The sequence below is a fragment of the Grus americana genome, chromosome 1, assembly GCF_028858705.1.
Source record: "Grus americana isolate bGruAme1 chromosome 1, bGruAme1.mat, whole genome shotgun sequence".
In the NCBI taxonomy this organism is placed as follows: Eukaryota; Metazoa; Chordata; class Aves; order Gruiformes; family Gruidae; genus Grus; species Grus americana.
The window spans coordinates 71,692,329-71,709,081 of NC_072852.1; the positions used below are offsets into that span (position 1 = coordinate 71,692,329).

The 16,753-nt window shown below is 39.3% G+C and overlaps 1 protein-coding gene across 5 annotated transcripts in view; it reads right to left on the reverse strand.

The window, feature by feature from the left end:
* Positions 1-4,103: 4,103 nt before the first annotated feature.
* Positions 4,104-16,753, reverse strand: part of LMO3 (LIM domain only 3) — a 61,175-nt gene continuing 48,525 nt past the window's right edge. For all 5 annotated transcript variants that reach the window (XM_054813213.1, XM_054813212.1, XM_054813211.1 and 2 more), the window contains one exon: positions 4,104-8,458. In XM_054813213.1, the coding sequence (XP_054669188.1) occupies positions 8,353-8,458 (106 nt within the window). In that variant the 3' untranslated portion in view covers positions 4,104-8,352. The remainder of the gene's footprint in view (positions 8,459-16,753) is intronic.

Sequence of the window (16,753 nt, forward strand, 5' to 3'; positions counted from 1 at the left end):
GATAGTTCTGTGTTGCTTCACTTTCCCAGTAAATGCCAGCAACACAATCCCATATAGTATGCCTTCAATTACATGGAGCTGCTTCCAGATGACTTTCAGACTCCAGGATCAGGTACCCCCAATTAAAGAAGGAAAGGTGTATGGACGTGTGGGATGTTAATCAGAAATTTGCGGGTTGTTTAAAGGGATTTTCAGGTTGTTGAAAATGTCAATAGCTTGTGACACTATGACATCATACTACTAAAATAAGTAACTTGTAGGTTAGAAGGACTTTGGAGAATATATTCCAGGAGCTCTAAGCCGATGGCAGGCGATATGCAGGCGGTCTCTTTTATCATTTGGACTACATTGCCTTGGCACAGTGCTGCTACTCTGTCTGTGGAAAGTTTTCAGTGCTCTGTCCTGCTTAGTTAACTTATGTCCCTCTCTGTCACTATTATTTTAGCATCTCAAAATCACTAATATATTTATCTTCATACCACTTTGAAGATGTAGCGAGGGCCTGAGCACTATTTTCCAGCTGGACAGAAAGATATAGAGAATAAAGTCCACACTGGTGGATGCAGGTGTGCGCTGCTCATACCACAATGTTTAACGTTCAAGTACCCAGCTCCAGGGTTAACATCTGCCCTTAGTGAGCTTGACTTTGAAGAGAAATGTGTGTCTTGTATCCTGCTCATTTCACAAGCTTACATCCCCATCTCCACTTGAGCTTCATAGCTTGGGAACTTTACCTCCAGGAAGATCTTCCAGCTGGCCACACAGAACACAGCTAAGGTGATTCCCCCCCTTTTTTTTTTTTTAAAGAGAAGTTTGAGGGGAAGAGAGCAAACAGATCTATTATAATGCTCCCAAAATAAACTGGGATGAAAGGCCAAAGCAGAAATATTCCTTACTGCTACCGACTTAGCAGTGATATTTTATCACTTACATGATGATTGAGAGACTGTAGGAACAAATGTGAAGCTGTAATTCTAAATTAAAGACATTAAAGACATTTGTTAGGCATTTATCTTGCTTTATCTTTTTTTTTTTTAATTAATATGCACTCATTGTCACAAGGTTACTGTACTCCAGAAAGGCATTTTGTACAATGAGTACTGAAATGCTCTGCTTCAACTTCAACAAAAAACATCAGAATACTTTTATAGCTATTGCTACATGATTATTGTTCACAGCTCATATGTTTGGTTAACTGTGTGCCATCTGGTTTGGATACTTGGATATTATATTGCAATCATGAATGGCTAATAAAGCTATGTAGTAGGTACCTAGAAGTTCTTACTAATGTAACTGTAAGAGTTAAAAGGTCTACATTTTTTTTTCTTATTCTGTTCATCCAGAAAGCTAGTTACAATACTAGCAGTGTATTGGTTGGATACAACTGATAAAAGTTTTAATGACCTTGATATAAAGAAAGGCTCAAACAAACTTTATATATTTTGAATAGGAGATGAAGATGCTTAGAAATACTTCTGGATAACATAGGATAAACCCCAAGTTTCCTGAAAGCAGAAAAATGTTAAAAATCTGGCCGTTCTTTCCAGATCTGTGCATTCAGTTAGATGAATAAAATATGTATGCATTTTTTTTCTTTGGCGTAACCATCTACTGATAGGGTTTTTCATACCCATTATTTTATATATGTGTCTCCTCATAAAAACCACAGTTGGGAAGAACATAAAGGAAAATAATCTCATTTATATTGCTGTAGACTACTTTTCTGCATTGGCCTTTAGAGACACTTTTGTGAAAGGAACCACAGACAAACCAGCACAACCTGGATCCCAGCTTGATACAAAAACAAGTCCATAGATTGTACTAATGTTGGTGCTTCTTGCTCTTTTCCCTGCCAACTAGTTTGCTTATGTATTTTATATGAAAGGAAAGTCAAAGTTTATGGCGACATTTAAATCCTGATATGCCTGATATCCACATCTTGGCATCTATGGAAAGATAGCGTCAGGATAGGGAAAAAAATTGTCATCTCATCATCTTTTAATTCAGATTAAAACCATCAGTAAATAGTTGGCCTTCCAATGTGGCTCTTTCTTGTTATTTCTCAATGGCAGAACATGTCACATTGCTAAACGTAAATTGCTTTTGGCTAGTTTTTCAAAGTAATTTGACAACGTAGTTTGATTTTGCTCTAACATAATCTAGAAAGTGTTTTCCCAGCAGTGGGATAAAGGGAATGTGAAGAAACTATTGCACAGAATTCCTTGCCATTTGTTCCTTTCTTACAATACCGATCATATTTTACTTAACCGTAGCAATCTTCTTAGGTTCAAACGCTCCACTTAGATGTATTCAGTGATTACATGAACTATATGGATTTCATACATTAGATGAGACTTTGCTTAGAATACTAATGTTACATGCTTTACAATAATGCAGTGAATCCCAATTTGGTTTTGATTGCAATAATCTGGATTCATATGTGCAAACCCTTGCTAATTTAAGTTGATTTTACCTTTATCGTTTTGCATATTACATGATCTAGAGCCACACAAACAAAAGCTTGTTTGGACTTACCGTGCTTTCCTTTTCAGAAAACAGAATTCTTTTTAATTAAAAACACTTTAAAAAAATCAGTATGTGTAATTGCTAACACCTGCTATGTGTTACTAACAGATGTTTCTTACTTACCTAAGGGAACTGTTATAATTACACTATAAGCTTATTGGAATGGCATTTAACCAAGATAGTTTAGGAACTTTAGGTGGTGACTTTGTGTTCTTTTCTTCATCTTCCCCTCTAAAAAACTTTACATAAAAAAAAAAACCCCAACCCCAACCAGCCCTCCTCACTCGCCTCCCCAGCTCATATACACCAAACACAGTTCACCACAATGAAGCTTTGGGTGTTCAGCCTCTCCTTGCTCCTCGGTCCATCTCTGAGCATCAAGGAGTTCACACGTGTTGCTCCAAACGCAGCAGAGGAGTTTGTCTTGGCAAGACCCAGGACGGGGCAGTTGTGTGAGGTCTTACAAGTTATGCTAATGGCGGGGTTCGAGGAATGCAGACTCGCTGCATGATCTTGGGCAGCCCACTTAATCTCCCTGCCTCTGTATTCTTCTCCATGAAACACCAGCAACGTGGCCTGGTGGGAGGCCTACGTCAGAAGTGTTTGCCCAGGGCTTGGAGATCTTCAGGTCAAAGCAGAGGTTGGTTTGACCAGCTCCGCGTGTCTTCCTGTCACTTCAGACCTCACGGCCCGGAGGCAGGCTGGCCTCGTGGGCGCTGCAGAGGTCTGCCGGCGCGGCAGGAGGTACGGTGGATTCCGGCATCTTCAGACTTGACTGCAGAGCAAGACACTCCACGTTCTCCCTCTGCATCTTCATTTATGAAACTAATCACACAATTACCTGCAGGCATGTGTTAAATATGACACCGGTCTCTGCAAAATAATGGGCCAATTGCAAACAATGAATAAAGAGAGGCAGCTCCATTTATAACTGCTGTTTCAACAGAGCTGTGTTGTAATCAAAGTGATCTGAGGGTGACTCATTAATTAATTGATGTTCTTTTTTATTATGTGCTATTGAGTTAATGAGTAATTTGTGCTAGATAACTCTCTGAACACACTGATTACGTGAGATATTTTCTGGGGCTTTCATACCAATGACATGCTGAATAGGTGGAAGACGGTATTTGCTTATGTATACTCATTATTAGCGGGTTCAGGATGAATATAAATCAGCAGAAGGGCATTTTAAAAGGTATGAGATATACGCAACCCTTACTTTAAGGCTTTAAACAGATACTCCTCATCTTTTAATGCCTTAAATAGTATTAAAATCACTTCTTTTATAATACTTCTATCACCCACAATTGGCAGCTTCTAGAAAGGGTGCCTACACAAAAGATTTTTACTGGGAGCATGTTTGTGCTAATGGCCTATTACCTTGCACATATTGTATTTTGGTTTCCTTTTGCAAGGTACTGAAGTGAACAGTAAACAGGTTTGGTCTGCATCATTGGACTGAAGTAGGAGAAATGTATTAAGTGAATATGTGATTGGCTTTTTTTTATCTAAAGTGGTATTTAAAAGAATAAAAACACTGTTCTTATATACAGTACACACTTTACTTTCTGTAGTTTGAGTTGTTAAAGCTTTTGCTTTATTGAAACCACAATATCTCCAATGCCATAGGAGTTTTTTATTCATTAAACAACAAATGGCTAAATTGATAATTTAGTCTGACAACAGCAGCACAGTGGAAGCTTTCAGAAGAATCAGCTAAATGTATAAAATTATACCCAGCAATCACTACAGACCTTCATTTTTGACAAGATTTGTTCTAGGTACAGATGACTGTAAACTACCTACTGCTGAGAAAATTATAAGAAGCTGCTGTATATTATGCTGAAAAAAGCCTTTAAAGTACTTTGTCTGTACAGGCAAAACCTTGCCACAGTCCCTGTTTGTTTCCGCTCCCCACGGTCTCCCTTCTCACTGACCACTTTTCAATCTATTTTCCTCAAGTCATTTTATATGTAGGCAAGTAGGAACATTTGAGGGGTTGCTGGATGATTTTTCTTTATTTACATTACACGAGCATAAATTTGAGCGTTCTGGGAGGGGAGGAAGAGGCAAGAAGGTGGGCTTAAAAAAAAGCAACCCAGAAAAGATGTTAAGCAAGATAAAAATACAATTATGAAACAGATCAACTTTTAGCCCTGGTCGCTGCTTCTGCAAAATCCAGGCTCTCTTGATTCATCACCAGTCGTGGCAGGTAACAGACAGAGCAGGTTACGGTTGGCAGAGGACCTTTCTACAGTTGAAAATCAAGGTTTGATAATTTGTACTTTTTCATGTGGCTTGAAAAACAGCAACCTAAGAATAATAGATGTTTAAAATTACTGTTATTCTTATTTTTGTCTGGCTAAACTTAGGAGATACAGGTGGAAGCATTCCTGCCTGGCAAATGAGCATTCACTGAGCAATGGTCACTAGCAGAACATTTTGCTGTGTGCACACAGAGCATGTTGACACACAGAGTGATGGAGAAGGAAACCCAAGGTAGACAACTAAAAGCAACCCAAAGGAATGGTCTAGGCCTCTGTCAAAAAGATCAATAAAGCAGCCTGGCAGATAATCTCTCTTCAATATTGTCTTATGATATTATACTTTATTGGAGTTGTAAATGTTTCCATTAAATATTTCAACCCCCAGTTATTATTTTAACAGCCAGGCAAGATGGAAGTTTGAAATACAGGAAAATGCGTAATCAATCTTTGACCTACCTCAAATCTAAGTTTATACTGTATCCTCTAAATACAGATTTTAGATATGTACGTGAATAAGATATATGAGCTTAAAGTGCTCAAAGCAATGCCATACCATTGCAGCTCTTCCAACAAGCGTATCAACATTTCTTTATCCTTGCATCAACTAAGGTCGACAGAATGGTGAGACTACTTTTTTCTCCATAGCAGGACCACCCTTCTCTTCCCCATTTTGAGCATATGTCACAAAACACACACGTGCACGTGTGAGTAACATGGCGTGTAACAATAAGCCACTGTTTCCCCATTCCAGTCTCTTCGTTTGCCCCACAGAGAGCTGAGCAGTGGCACTTTGTGGTAATGAGAGAGCGCTTTAGCATTTACAGCACTATTAGCGTGTAGTTGCCTTCATCCCCAACAAGCCTTCCGCGGGCTTAGTTGGTTTTGGTGCTCTCCTACCTCAGATCTGCGGTTACCTGCTGCACTCTTCTCCCAGAATATCCTAATGCTACTAGTAACATTTGCATGCATAGCTCTTGGTTTTCTGAAGAGCCAAAAATGCTTTACAAAAGCAGTGTATGCATTCGCCCCACTCGGCAGACAGGGGCAACTGAGGCACAGAGAAGTTGAGTAACTTGCCCAAGCTTACAGCAAGTCAAAGACAGAACCGAGGTCCCTTCTCTCCTGTTCCCCAGCCCTATTTCTGAACCAGGGATTTCTAGCCAGTCTGTAGTCTACTAGTGGAAAGCAGAAGAGAGATGTTTCTGGCCGCTAACTGAAAGACACAGCAGAGGCTGGAGGAGAAAACTGAAACTGAAATCAAAATGAGATCATATGATTCTTCCCTTTCTGGCCATCCTCACCTTCACGGACAACTTGTCTATCGCACCTGAAGAGGTGCCTAATAGTACCTCTGACATCAACTGCTTCGTTATCCCACAGACCTTAAGGAACTGTGGAAGGGAGTGGAAGAGAGACTTGTGCTCAAAGTTAGGAAGGAAGATAGTGCACAAAGTAGGGCTAAATTTCAATTGAAAAATGATGTGGAACTACTTCTTCTAATTAGCAAGAACAGCCTGAGGAGTCGTTGCATTCCTTACTGGTCCTGTATGAGTCAAACTCAAGTTTTGTGAGCCATGCTTATTTTTAAAAGGGTTCACAGCCAGAAACAAAACCACACTGTAACAATAGTCATTAGATCTACATATCCATTTCTAAATCAAGCCACTGTGCAGTGTACTCCAAACCATACGCTAGAGGAATCACCTCACTGCATTACAAAGTTTCTTTCCCCATCCCCAGCAAAAACATGTTGAAACTGCGCAAGGAGACAGGAAGAGCAAGGAAAGACAGCACTCAACTTGAGCAGAGGTGGGGGTTCTTAGTCTAAATAAAAACAAGAGCTCAGCTTCATAGCAACGTAGGGTATAGTGGGTGTCTATTCTTTCTTTCTTTTTTTTCCCTCTCAATGTTGTTTTTTTAAATGCAGGCTGTTTTCCCAGTGAGCTAGATTACAGCAGCAAACAGAAAAGAATTAAATATGCATTTAACAACATTTTAAACATTCATCCTGCTTTCCTTTGCCAAACACCTGTAAGCTCTGTTAGGGGCATGAGCACTTAGGGACATCCTGCTGATGCAATAGCTTCATGGCTTTAAAAACAGAGGTCCACCTCTCCTAGAAACCGGACTGACTGCCAACAGTAGCTTTCAGCAGTGACTCCACCTCTGTCAAAAGGATTTTAGTTGCCGCTATTGATGGGACAAACCGGTAGGATGTTGTCATGGACAGCAAAGTACCTGTGTAGTCAATCGAGGGTGGTAGCTCGCACTTTCTGTATTGGCATTTCAAAGTTTTGTCCCATCTATATCAGCACTTAAGTTGCCTTCAGCATTCACTGAGGTGGGTAATTAGTAACCAGTCACTCTCCTAGTGTCAGCTTGGGGTCATTTCCTTAATGTAAATAGACCCTCAGAGGGGGCTGTTTACAGTGCCTTCTAGTTTCACTTTTTTCCAGGGTTTGTTGAGGACACAGCCCCAGAAAACTTTAGGGTTAAGCCCTGATAAAAGAAAAAAAAAAAAAGGAGGAAAAAAAAAAGAAGGAAAGGGGGACAGAGAGAGACCCCTCAAATTTTAAGAAATTTTTAAAATGTTTATGAACAGAAGTTCTCTCCCTTCCCACCCAAATTAAATTATTTCAGAAAAATAACATTTTTTTATATATACATATAAAATAAGATACCCAGAGGCACTGGTTTGCATTAGGGCTTAATTTCCAGCTAAATTAAAAATCAAATCCAGGCATTTTGAATGCCTAAGGGGCACAAAAGCAGCACCTAAAATCATTAACTTTTGCACCTTTTATAATATATCCCAAACCGGTCAGATTTGTTTTTCAAAATTTTGTAGTAAAATAAAAGTGCTCTTTGAGGAAAATCTATGCAATTAAACAGCAGATGCTTAACCCCTGAAAAATAGAGGCTTATAACAGAAGTGCTGATAGACCCTTAACCATAGCATCATTAGCAGCAGGTGCTGCTAGAGTTGTTAGTTTTCTAAATAGTTTTAATGTAAACAGTATTCTTAAGCTCTAAGTGTAGCATAATGGTTGGGATTTGCTCTTTAATTCTTTTTACTAGAAAGATACAGCTCATTTAAAATAGCTGGTAGATACAGAAAGCATAAATATACAGTAAGTTTAGACACTGATTGTACTAAATGCAACAATACAAAGAAGCAAACAGGAACACAAATGGTAACACAATAAAACTGTATTACATTTGTGCTTCAAATATTACAATACATTATATACAATAGTCCAAAATAAACATCTCATGCCAAATGACACAAAAAGAAACAAAAACCCAAACAAACCAAAAACCCCAAGAGCAAGCAAAAAGAATCCAGCTGTATGTACAGTACCTTTTTAATTAACATTCAACTCTGAACTGGAGAAATTTTCACTACATACAGATGCAGTCCGCCTTTTATTTCACGCAACCATTCTGTCTCCCTATATCTATGCTATTCAGTAGGTTCCTGTGTCATTTCTTATATACATGTTGAGCAAAAAAGATAAAAGAACATAGTGCTTTGTATTCTTAATGATGTGGCATCAGATCAGCGAACCTGGGGTGCATAACCTTCTTTCATTAAACCCTCCTCATAGTCTGTCTGGCACAGAATCATGTTGTTCTTCAGGAAAAATTTGTCTCCAACGCAAAATCTGAAATTACAATAATAAAGGAAAGAAAAAAAGGTAGTTTCAGGATGAATGATATGATAAGATCTCACATGTAAGGCTTGTACAACAAGTGTTCACGATTTTGTTGCACTGACCGCACGTCTCGCACCTCTGCTGTCTGTCGCAGCGCACGCAGACGCGTGTGCACATATGTAAAAGCCCTGTAAAAGCCCAGCAGAGGAATTGCTTTGGTATCAGAACTAATCCTGTGCTTTCAACAAAATCTAGTGCATTCAAGCGTTTTTGCTTCCCCAGCCAAAAACTTCATTCAAAGCCCATCGAAGACTGTGGGAGTCTTGGATCAGGTCGCCAGCACACAGAAAAACCAGAATAAATATCCCAGGCTACTGCGCTGAGTGAAAAGTAAATGTCCTGCTTTCACACAAATCAGAAGGAAAACAAAGTGACTGTATGCAGTAGGAAGCCCATCTGAGATACGGCACATTTGTCTTGTGCAGGCGTACCGGTAAGAATTTCTTGTTATATTCCAGTTGGACATTTTACTAGGATTGATTCAAACCGGTGGTTCGGAGAACCGTTTCTAGCATACACACAACTTCATATCTATTGTGGTGCAAACTAGAGACACACAGGCAGGTATGCGGAGTAACCTTTTTCTTTTCTCCTGTAGGAGCTGATTATAAACGTAGTTACTCAGCTAACTACTCTCTCTCGTGGTATCAGCATACCTACCTTGTTATGCTATTATGTGCATCAGAATGATCCGATTGCTACAAAACACTACCGAGATATTTAATTCGATTTTCTGTGATGAGTAGGAAAATCACGTAACGTTAACGCTGCTGGCTGGCTGGCTTCAAACTTTGAGTAAAGGAGGATTTCCCAGCTCAGCAGTACGCTTGAATATAAGAAGGCTCTTCGCTGACACCCCCCCTCAACCCTTCCCCCCCGCAAAGCCAATCTTCTTGAAGATACTTAGGGAGCAAGTGAATAGGGCCAACGCATAGAAAAAGAGTTTCCCTAGTGACTGCCTTGGCAGGGTTACATGCCTTTGTTTATAGTGAACTCTCCAGCTATAAAATATATTGGGAGGCACTGCTCACATTATTCCAATTAAAATGAAAGAAAGTAACCTAAATGAACCCCTTAACACTGATGTGAATAAATGAAACCAGTTTCTACCAGCTAATTATGGATCTCACTACATAAAGTATTGTTTAATGTGTAACGGATTATAATGTCCTTTTTTGTATAATTTCCAAATGGTGACATCCTGGACACAATTAGGGTCAGATATAAATGCCTGTGTTGTTTACGGTAGATTTAACAACAGAGTAGCTATGGGAATAGCTGTATATGTATTTAATTGTAACAATTTAACCTTCAAATAGTGGTGCCTGCTGTAGTTGACCCAGTAAAACTACGTAAATGACACAGGTTGACCCGCCTGACCTCTGATAGTGGTCTCTCTTTATCAGATAGTCAATTTCTAATGATGTTCGAGCAGAAATCTTGGTGAATTGTCACAGATTAAATTGTGTATTGAAAGCAGTCCTTTAATGTTTTGTGAAGTTGGAGGTTTAAATGAGTAGCAGTTGGACTGATTTACATTTGTGAAGATTGGAATGCTAGACAAACAGTGAACCCATTTATTTTCCAACTGGGTAGCTTTGGAAATTTATCCTTATGCTAGCTAAATAGATAGAGGGAAAATAGTGTAATAAAAAAGTGGATTGAAAAGAATTAGCTCTGCTCTTAAAGGAAAATTGGTTTGTTTATTTGTGGACTTTTTTTTTCTGTAGGATTACTGCCTGCTGCTGATGATGATTGAAAATAGAGATTATGGAATGATCCTGAAATCTTTAAGTTATTTATGGTCAAGACTCTTTTATAGAATTTACAGGTTCCCGCTATCCTTCCCACCCCAATCCTGGCATACCAGGCTACTAATAACACAAAAGTGTTTTGAGTAGTTGTGTTGAAATGCTGAATTCTTGAAGCAAAGAAGTTCTTTGGCAGTTTCTCTAGTTTCCATCTTTTGTATTTTTGTCCATTGACAACAATGCTGAGAAAAATTCTTTTGTGCATCTTACCAGATTAGATGAAGGAGCCTTAACTAGTGCTGATATGTAAAAGTGTTTTCCCCAAAGAAGTCACATTAAAAAAAATTAAAAATCAGTCCTTCTTAGTTTCTCTTAAATGAACATACAGATTAATACGGACTAAAGCAGGGGAAGTCAGGTATTGTGACAAATCAGGCACTCCGTTACAGTTAGCCCAGAGATTACTGATGGGGACTGAGAGGGGGATGTCCCGCCAGCAGTGCCCACCACACAGAGGGTTTTGCGCAGCAGGACAGCTATCCCCGTGGGTCAGGCACCGGTGGGAGACACAGCCACCTCTGCTCACCCAGCAGAAAGCACTCGCTCTGAACGATGAGTGTTATTCAGCTACATAATCTTTTGTCTTCCAGCGTAATACAGAGCTTAGCAGACTAATTTGTTGAAAATATTTAGTAAATGAAAAATACACTGCTGAAGTGCAATTCACATGCATGGCAATACTTTCGCATGTGACTTCTTGCAGTATTGCTTGCATCTAAATGCTGGCTGAAGGATTTTGTTTCTCAGCCCTCAGAGAAGTGCCACGGTTTGAATTAAACTGCACCAGCTACAGGACGCCTTTCCCAATAAAAAGTGTCAATGCCTTTTGCTTTTGCTATGTTAATATGTCGAGCCAGAAATGCTCTACCTATGTCTACATGGCATTTGACAGCTTTATGCATGAGTGGCCTTAAACATACACAGTTCCACAAATCATTTACCTTCCAAGTGTACAGCTGTCTCGTGGAGAGGCTGCCAGTGGCCTGTCTAGACACGCTTGGCTGTCTGATAACCTGTGGGGTGGGGGTCTGTCTGCACGGTAAGACACCCTCTGGGTTCACCTGGGGCTGTGCTTGCACGCTGGGGGTGATCCTCTGCCTTGGGGAAACCTGTTACTTGTGATACTTAAGGGCCAAATTCTGCAACCGTTTCCGTATTGTGCAAGTTCAGTGACCGAAACACATTGGCAAAGACTGACTGTGAGGTTTGCGTGCCCCTGGGTATTAAATGCGTGAACTATGCACTCATTAGCTGACAAAGAGGTAAGCACCAGGTGAAAAACATATAAACATGGTTTGCTAGCTCCCACGTACAATGAAACAAGGCAAGGAGATGGATGAAGTATGACAAATTCTGTCCATCCCTACTTACAATATTATTTGACTCTCAAAAGCAGATTTAGCCTCCACTGAAGTCAAAGAGCTAAATATTGCAACTACTTCTGATTGGTTTTGCACACTCCAGGACTTAAACCTTGTTCAGCTTTAAAATGGAAGGGTAAATTCAAGCCTAGCCTTCCACCTCCAGCAAGTGTTGTTTTTTTTGTTTGGTTGGTTGTTTGGTTTTTTTTTAATGGAATTGGCATAGGATGTAAATCAGGGCACAATTTGGGCATGTATATCAAATGGAGTCAAGGAGCATATTGAGATGCCACTGGGTTAGGAGTATATAATGAGGCAAGACTACTACTCTTCTAGCAAGCAGATGGTAGTCTTCAGCTTTCCCTAAAACCCTCACCCAATTTATTTAATAGGCATGCAAGATGAACGGGAAAAAAAATCTACAATAGGCTGCATTAACATGCCAGATTGGACTTACCACCATAAATTGATAATGCTACTTTTGACACGACTGTGACATTAGCAGAATGACCATTATAATTAACCTACATCCTAGAACTCCTGTCATATTTTACAATGGCAAAAGGAAGGCCATTTATATTAGAAAATGACCTCTGTTATCACCTTGTTTGGAAGGCGAAGGTGTGCCTGGACTAATCACAAGTAGTATAAAACTTCCATTTTGAGAAACAGCTATTTCATTGTTCAGAACAGATATTTAAGGAGATCTCCCTGCTGTCTGTCATCTTTTCTGATGTACAGGATGTGTGTCAAGGTACTGAAGAGTTCTTAAGAAAGCAAGAGAAATATTGCTGTGAACAAAGATGGCTGTGTGTGAAGTGCCTCCTTTGGTAATGTCAGATCTTTGTTTTTGTAGAAAGAAACAAAATCTGGAAGCACTTAATTGATTTCCTCCAGGATAAAGAAAGATCAGACTTACCGCACCCACACCCTTCCCCTCTGCTTTGTGCGCTCAGTGATGGAACTTGTCCTCTGCTTTTCCTCCTTTCCTCTTTTTTTTAAAGCTCCTTTGAGTTTCCAGTATAACTCAAACTAATGTTCATCTATATGCAACGCTGAGAGAACAAAGCCATTCTTTTACATCGCAGTTCATCAGTCCACACCTACGGTTTACTAATTCTAGGCTTCTGTCAAAAAGTCCATTTATTGTCAAAGGCTGGAAAGTGGGAGCTGTGCCTGGGTTTGTACATTTTTACCAGTACGATGTCGTATATATACACACACAGAATCCTAGGTCAACTTACAAAGACAAACCTCAACTTAGTGTTCTTTGCATTTACTATTTTTTTTAAAAAGCAGGTATGGAAAATGTATTAATTTTTATTCTAAATTTAGAGACACTCAATGAAAATAAGCAGTATTCAGGTCTTCAGAATTTATAAAATGACCACTCATGCAAAAATCTAACGTTGGTGTTTGAAATAAGGATGTCCCTGGAATTGCATTCCCTCCCTGCGGCTTGACAGAGAACAAAGGCAGCATTGTGTGGGCATTTTACAGTTTATACTGGAGGTAAGTGTTTACAACTACATCAGAACAGTGATTTGAATGTGTGTGTAACCATTTTCAGTCCAGTTCCCATTAAAATAAAGGCTGTTTCGGATAGAAGGATAGAACAGTTGATTTAAACACCCTTCAGTGATAGCAGATGGGGGTTTTAAACCATACCCTGAGTTGACTTCAAACTGCAGAGAGAAAATATCGCAGAAGTATGGAACAAGCTGCTAAAGCAGCCGACAGAGTGAAAGGAAGGACACGGACACTCTGGAAAGTGGGAAAGCCGAAGGCAGACTGACATCACCGCTGTAGTCAAGTGTCGAGCAAAGATACAGCTAAGCCCACTCGCAAGATTTTCCACTCCATTTTGCTAGACACACACGTGCAACTTGACAAAGTGCGAAAGGCAGTGTCTGTTTACAAGTTTGTTTTTCCAGTGGTTTCCTTTTTTTTTTTCCTTTAAATTTTCTACGGAAATTAACTATATTGAGGCTACTGCCAATGAGAGGTGAAGTGCTTCTGAGGAGAAGTTTAATGTGTTTACAGAGAAGAAAGGGGAGCACTCACGCCTTTAAGATGGCTGTCACCGAGCTCTGTGGGTATTCAGGAGATGGAAAAACTTCAAATTAGGAGTAAGCTGTACAGAGACATGAAAGATAAGGGGATGCTAAAACCTTTAGGCTAGGAGCAGAGCTTAATATTCACAAAATCCCTTCAGCGTTAAGCATCTGTATCAAGAAAAAAATGAGGAAAATATGTCAAAAACCGGCTGGATGGAGCAATTAGATCCTAGAGCTGAATAGTTTTATGAAAGGGAAAATATGACACAGTGCTTATTTGACACCAGGGACTAGGCTTGGTGGCTCAGGAGATCTCTTTCAGTCCCGTCTATGTCTACAGTCCTATCTACAGCCTGTCTTCCTAGAATACAGTATGTGAGACAATGCGTTTTTCTTCTCACTCTGAAAATGTAGCCTTCAGGAGGCCCATAAAAGGGGGCAGGCACATTATGAGTTAGCTCAGAGATGGAGTTTATGGCCTGAACAAAAGTCCCCTGAAATCAAGGGAGTCTAACTACCATCCACACTGAGACTTGAGCTGGATGGTGAGTTGCAGATACTCAAAAATAAGAAAGCAAACAGTGAAGTTGTACATAGAAGCAGAAAAATCGCTGAATCTTTCACAAAAAGCACTAGGCAAAAATGAGCAGGCCTCTCACTGGGCCAGGATCAACTATTTAAAGGGTAGGAATATGAGGGTCATGCAATAACAAGACTGAAGAATGGCCTGCCTCCAGGATCGGTATGATGTGAGTTAATATAATTATTAGGTAGCTCGGAAGGCAGAAGGGACTGGAAGGAGCAACCAGACGCAGAACGTCAGAACTTCGGTGTTGGCAAAGACAAAGTAGTGCAAAGTGACAAAAGGATTTAATCTACTCATGAACATTGCATATACTCTGTTAGGAAAAAAACCTAAATGGTAGATGATAACTGAAAACCTGAAATATGGAACCAAACAGAGAGCATTATATAGTCTGTGGTAGTACTCTAGATATGTTGTTCTTTTATTGGTATAAAGAATGACCCAGAGGATTTAAAATTTAATGGGGGAAGAGAATATGAAGGTGGGGAATAAGGTCAGACATACAAGTCTTGCAATAGCAGGTGAGCCTTGCTACCTCTGTGGCTGATTTTTTGATATCACCGATGTGTTTGTAAACAAAAATATTCTCTTCAATAAATAAATTCCACATCAGGGATAGTGGCTGGAGTGAGCAGATCTAAAAAAACTCAATAACATTATTTTGCATACAAAGGGGCAGCATGGGATAAAGAAAGAAAATTAAACTGCTATCTTATAAACTCATCCTCACCCAGAATCTGCTGTTTGGTTTTGATTAGCTTAACTAGAGGAAGAAAAAAGGATCCTGAGAAGGGCAACAGAAATTATTACTGGCATGGCGACTGACCAGATTATTCAAAGAAAAGAAAAAGGTTTCACAGCAGATACAAACCCCCTCCAAAACTGGTAATGGGTCAGGTGTCTAGCATTTTTGGGTTTTATTGTTATACAAGTAATGAAAACCAAAAGATTTAAAGCTATTTATTAATGAGCAAATGTAGTCAGTGGGATGCTTTCCCATAGGAACCACAGAAGAGCTACACTGGAGCATCCATGAAATAGGATTTATTATAAAAAACAACAAAATTAATTCTTCAGAGTGCCACTAGCCCCAGATTGTGAGGAAGAAAAGTACCCTACAGGCAGTCTGTTTTATTAGGCTCTATGAGAGCTACTGCAATATAATCAGGATTAGGGCCACTTTTGAGAATTTCTGAAATTCTTTGAAACTTCTGGAACTGCTCCCTGTTTTGACTAGATGAACTAGACTGTATTTCAGGTAGATCAATTCTTTTGTTCCCAGACTAAGACTCCTGTAAGACTATTTCAGCAACTCTTCGCCCAAACTACATGCAAAGTAAAAATCAAATAAAAGACTAGATTGAAGGCTCAGGAACGACAAGGCTAAGAATTATTAAATATCCCAGGAAAGCTCCATTTCAGAAACACCTTACAGCACTTTTCCAGGGGGATCAGTGGCCCTAGGGCACAGTATGATGTATATTAGCTGCAAAGTGAAATTGTACATTAGTTCACACTTGTAGCGGTAAAAGAGGAATATTGAAAAGAATCACAACAGCTTCACTTTTTTGGGGGGAGAGAAGAAGAAAGTTCACTTCCTCAGATCCAAGAGTGCTAACTATGATGAAAATCTTTTGCACTCAGGGTAGCAAACATTGTCTGCTTTGCTTGACTGATGAAGATTAGCTGACTTCTTACATTAAAGAAGTTTGTCTTGTATGGGCTGAAGTGACAAGACAATAACTAAGTGCTAATTGTGCATAACCAACACTAAAGATATGCAGCCCCATTATGGCATGTAATAAATGAAGCGAACAACAGAAATATATTAGGCGCTTTAATAATGATACTAGAACTGTGGTTTGAAAAAAAACAGGGATGTGAAGGGTTTAAGAAACGAAACCTGGGAGAGTGTGTGTCTCACTTAAGTGGGTATTACGGGAGGCTCTGCCTGCCTTAGAATACAGCCTCTTAGTTCTGTGGCAAGACAAAATTGATATAGGACTTTAAATAGCATTAGAACCTATAATTACTTTGCATTATTATATAGTTTAAGCAGTGGTTATTACTTGCCTGGTATTTTAATTTCCCATGTAACATGATGAAAAAGGTCAATTTGGCTTTTTTTAAAGAGCGTAATTGTAGTGTGCTACACTTATTAGCAGCTGTACATTTTATGGTTCTTTAGGGATGTTTGATTTTTAAATGACTACAGTGTTACAAAATAATACACCGTAGGACAAGGTAAGTTAGCAAAGCTTATTTAGAGCTGTATCTAACTTTGTCGTGTTAGACTATTATCTTCCTAATTTTCTATTACTTCCCTAGAAGGGTACATCTTGTGTTTCTTCCCACCTGAAAATGAAAAAAATATCAACACTATAAAACTCTAAATAGGATCATGTAATAACTGAAAAATAACTGAAAAT